At 33.5% G+C, this 1,694-nt stretch overlaps 1 protein-coding gene across 1 annotated transcript in view; it reads left to right on the top strand.

The window, feature by feature from the left end:
• Nucleotides 1-790: 790 nt before the first annotated feature.
• The window catches only part of LOC103156864 (ribonuclease inhibitor-like), a 59,646-nt gene continuing 58,742 nt past the window's right edge, over nucleotides 791-1,694 (top strand). Inside the window, exons 1-2 of the mRNA XM_007579059.2 lie at nucleotides 791-800; nucleotides 1,464-1,517. Coding sequence (XP_007579121.2) covers nucleotides 791-800; nucleotides 1,464-1,517 — 64 coding nt within the window. The remainder of the gene's footprint in view (nucleotides 801-1,463; nucleotides 1,518-1,694) is intronic.

The raw sequence follows: 1,694 nt of genomic DNA, 5'->3' as shown, positions 1-1,694 counted from the left end.
TTTATTATTTTTCTTTGGTGAATTTGTTTTTTCTGTCTTTTTTTAAACTGCCTAAAAGGTCAATTTAATAACAACATCACATTAAATTAACTTAAAATACCCTTATTTTCGAAAAAATATGTGTCAGAGAATTTTTTGTCAACTCTGTTACCATATGGTTTTGTCCCTGTAAATCTGTGAAATTGCCTTCTACGGCTATATAAACTGCATAAAATTCGGTCACTTACTTTTACTGATAAGACCTCAAACACACAGAGGTCTATGTGCCATTCTCTGGGAAATATTTTAGTTTAAAAATCACAATCACCAGGGGTTATTGTTTTCAACGTCAATCTTGTTACCAAAGTATCATGAGAAAAATACCACAGATTTTTGATCAGAGACAAGTTTATTTAATGGTTTTTAAACCATTATCTCAGTGGTGTCATGTTTTTTCAGAATTTCTACTCACAAGTGGAGTTTTTAATAAAAATGTTTGAAATTGTCAATTATGTTACCATCAACTCTGTTACCATCAACTCTGTTACCAAATAGGGTAACAGAGTTGACAGTAACAGAGTTTTCAGTTCTAAATTATTATGGTCCTGTCAATTCTGTTACTAACACCAACTCTCTTAGCTAACAGAGTTGACATGTTTATGACATACTTTCACAAAAAAAAGGAAAACTGTTGTCTAGAGCACCATATACATTGTTGGTTGACTTCTGCTGTGATTTAGTATTACTGACCAATTTTATTTCTAAAAGAATGATGGCTTTCAATGAGTTTTAATGAAAAACGTTTGACCCTATGCGAAAAGGTGAGTATCTTTTGATTTTTTAAAATGTATTTTTAAGTAAAACATCTCAATTTAAAGTATTGGGGTAGTAGGACACTTGATGTAATGGAATAAAAATATTTTAGACTGCTAGAATGTATTGTTTGTACTGTCTATATTGTCCATAACAGAGCTGACATAACATACCGCAAAACATACGTTTTTTCTGAGAAAAAATTATAAAATATGTCGCCAATGTTTGGCAATTACAGATTTTTTAAAAGTTTAATGCCTTTTCAATAGACTACCTAAGAAACTTTTTAAGAAATGAAAAGATTTTTTTTGTCATTTGTTGAAGTGCCAAATGTATCTCCAATATATATATATATCCCATATCTACATTTTTGTTAAGTATATAATTCCACATGTGTTAATTCATAGTTTTGATACCTTCAGTGTGAATGAAAAGGTGTGTCCAAACTTTTGGTCTGTACTGTAATTTCTTCCAGATGTAAAATGTAAAACTAAGCTGGTAGGTCACAGGCCAAAGGAGGATATTCACATAATTTCTGTGTTTTTTATTATTTGGCGTGTGTCTGACTGCAGCCTGGAAACCATCTACTGGATGTGCTGCGTCACTGACTGCTGCTGGAGAGGCTGGAAACACTCACTGATCTGATTTCTCCTTCCTTCTTCTCTCTGCAGGATCTGATCTCTGTAAAGTAGAGAACGGTCTCTGTGTCCTGCTGATCCTCAGAGGTTGAAGCTGCAGCAGTTTGAGTCTAAAGAGACTCTGACTGGATCATCATGATGACCTCTGACCTTCAAGATTTTCCGATTCAAACTGGGCTCCATTTAGAGGCTTCATGGAGTTTTGATCTGAACTGGATTCAACTGGGAAGTTGATCTTTTTTTCTCTCTGATTCATTTTCATCC

Source organism: Poecilia formosa, unplaced genomic scaffold, assembly GCF_000485575.1.
Source record: "Poecilia formosa unplaced genomic scaffold, Poecilia_formosa-5.1.2 Scaffold505, whole genome shotgun sequence".
NCBI lineage: Eukaryota > Metazoa > Chordata > Actinopteri > Cyprinodontiformes > Poeciliidae > Poecilia > Poecilia formosa.
Note: the sequence above shows the minus strand (reverse complement) of the source record. Positions and strands in the feature narration are given on the sequence as shown.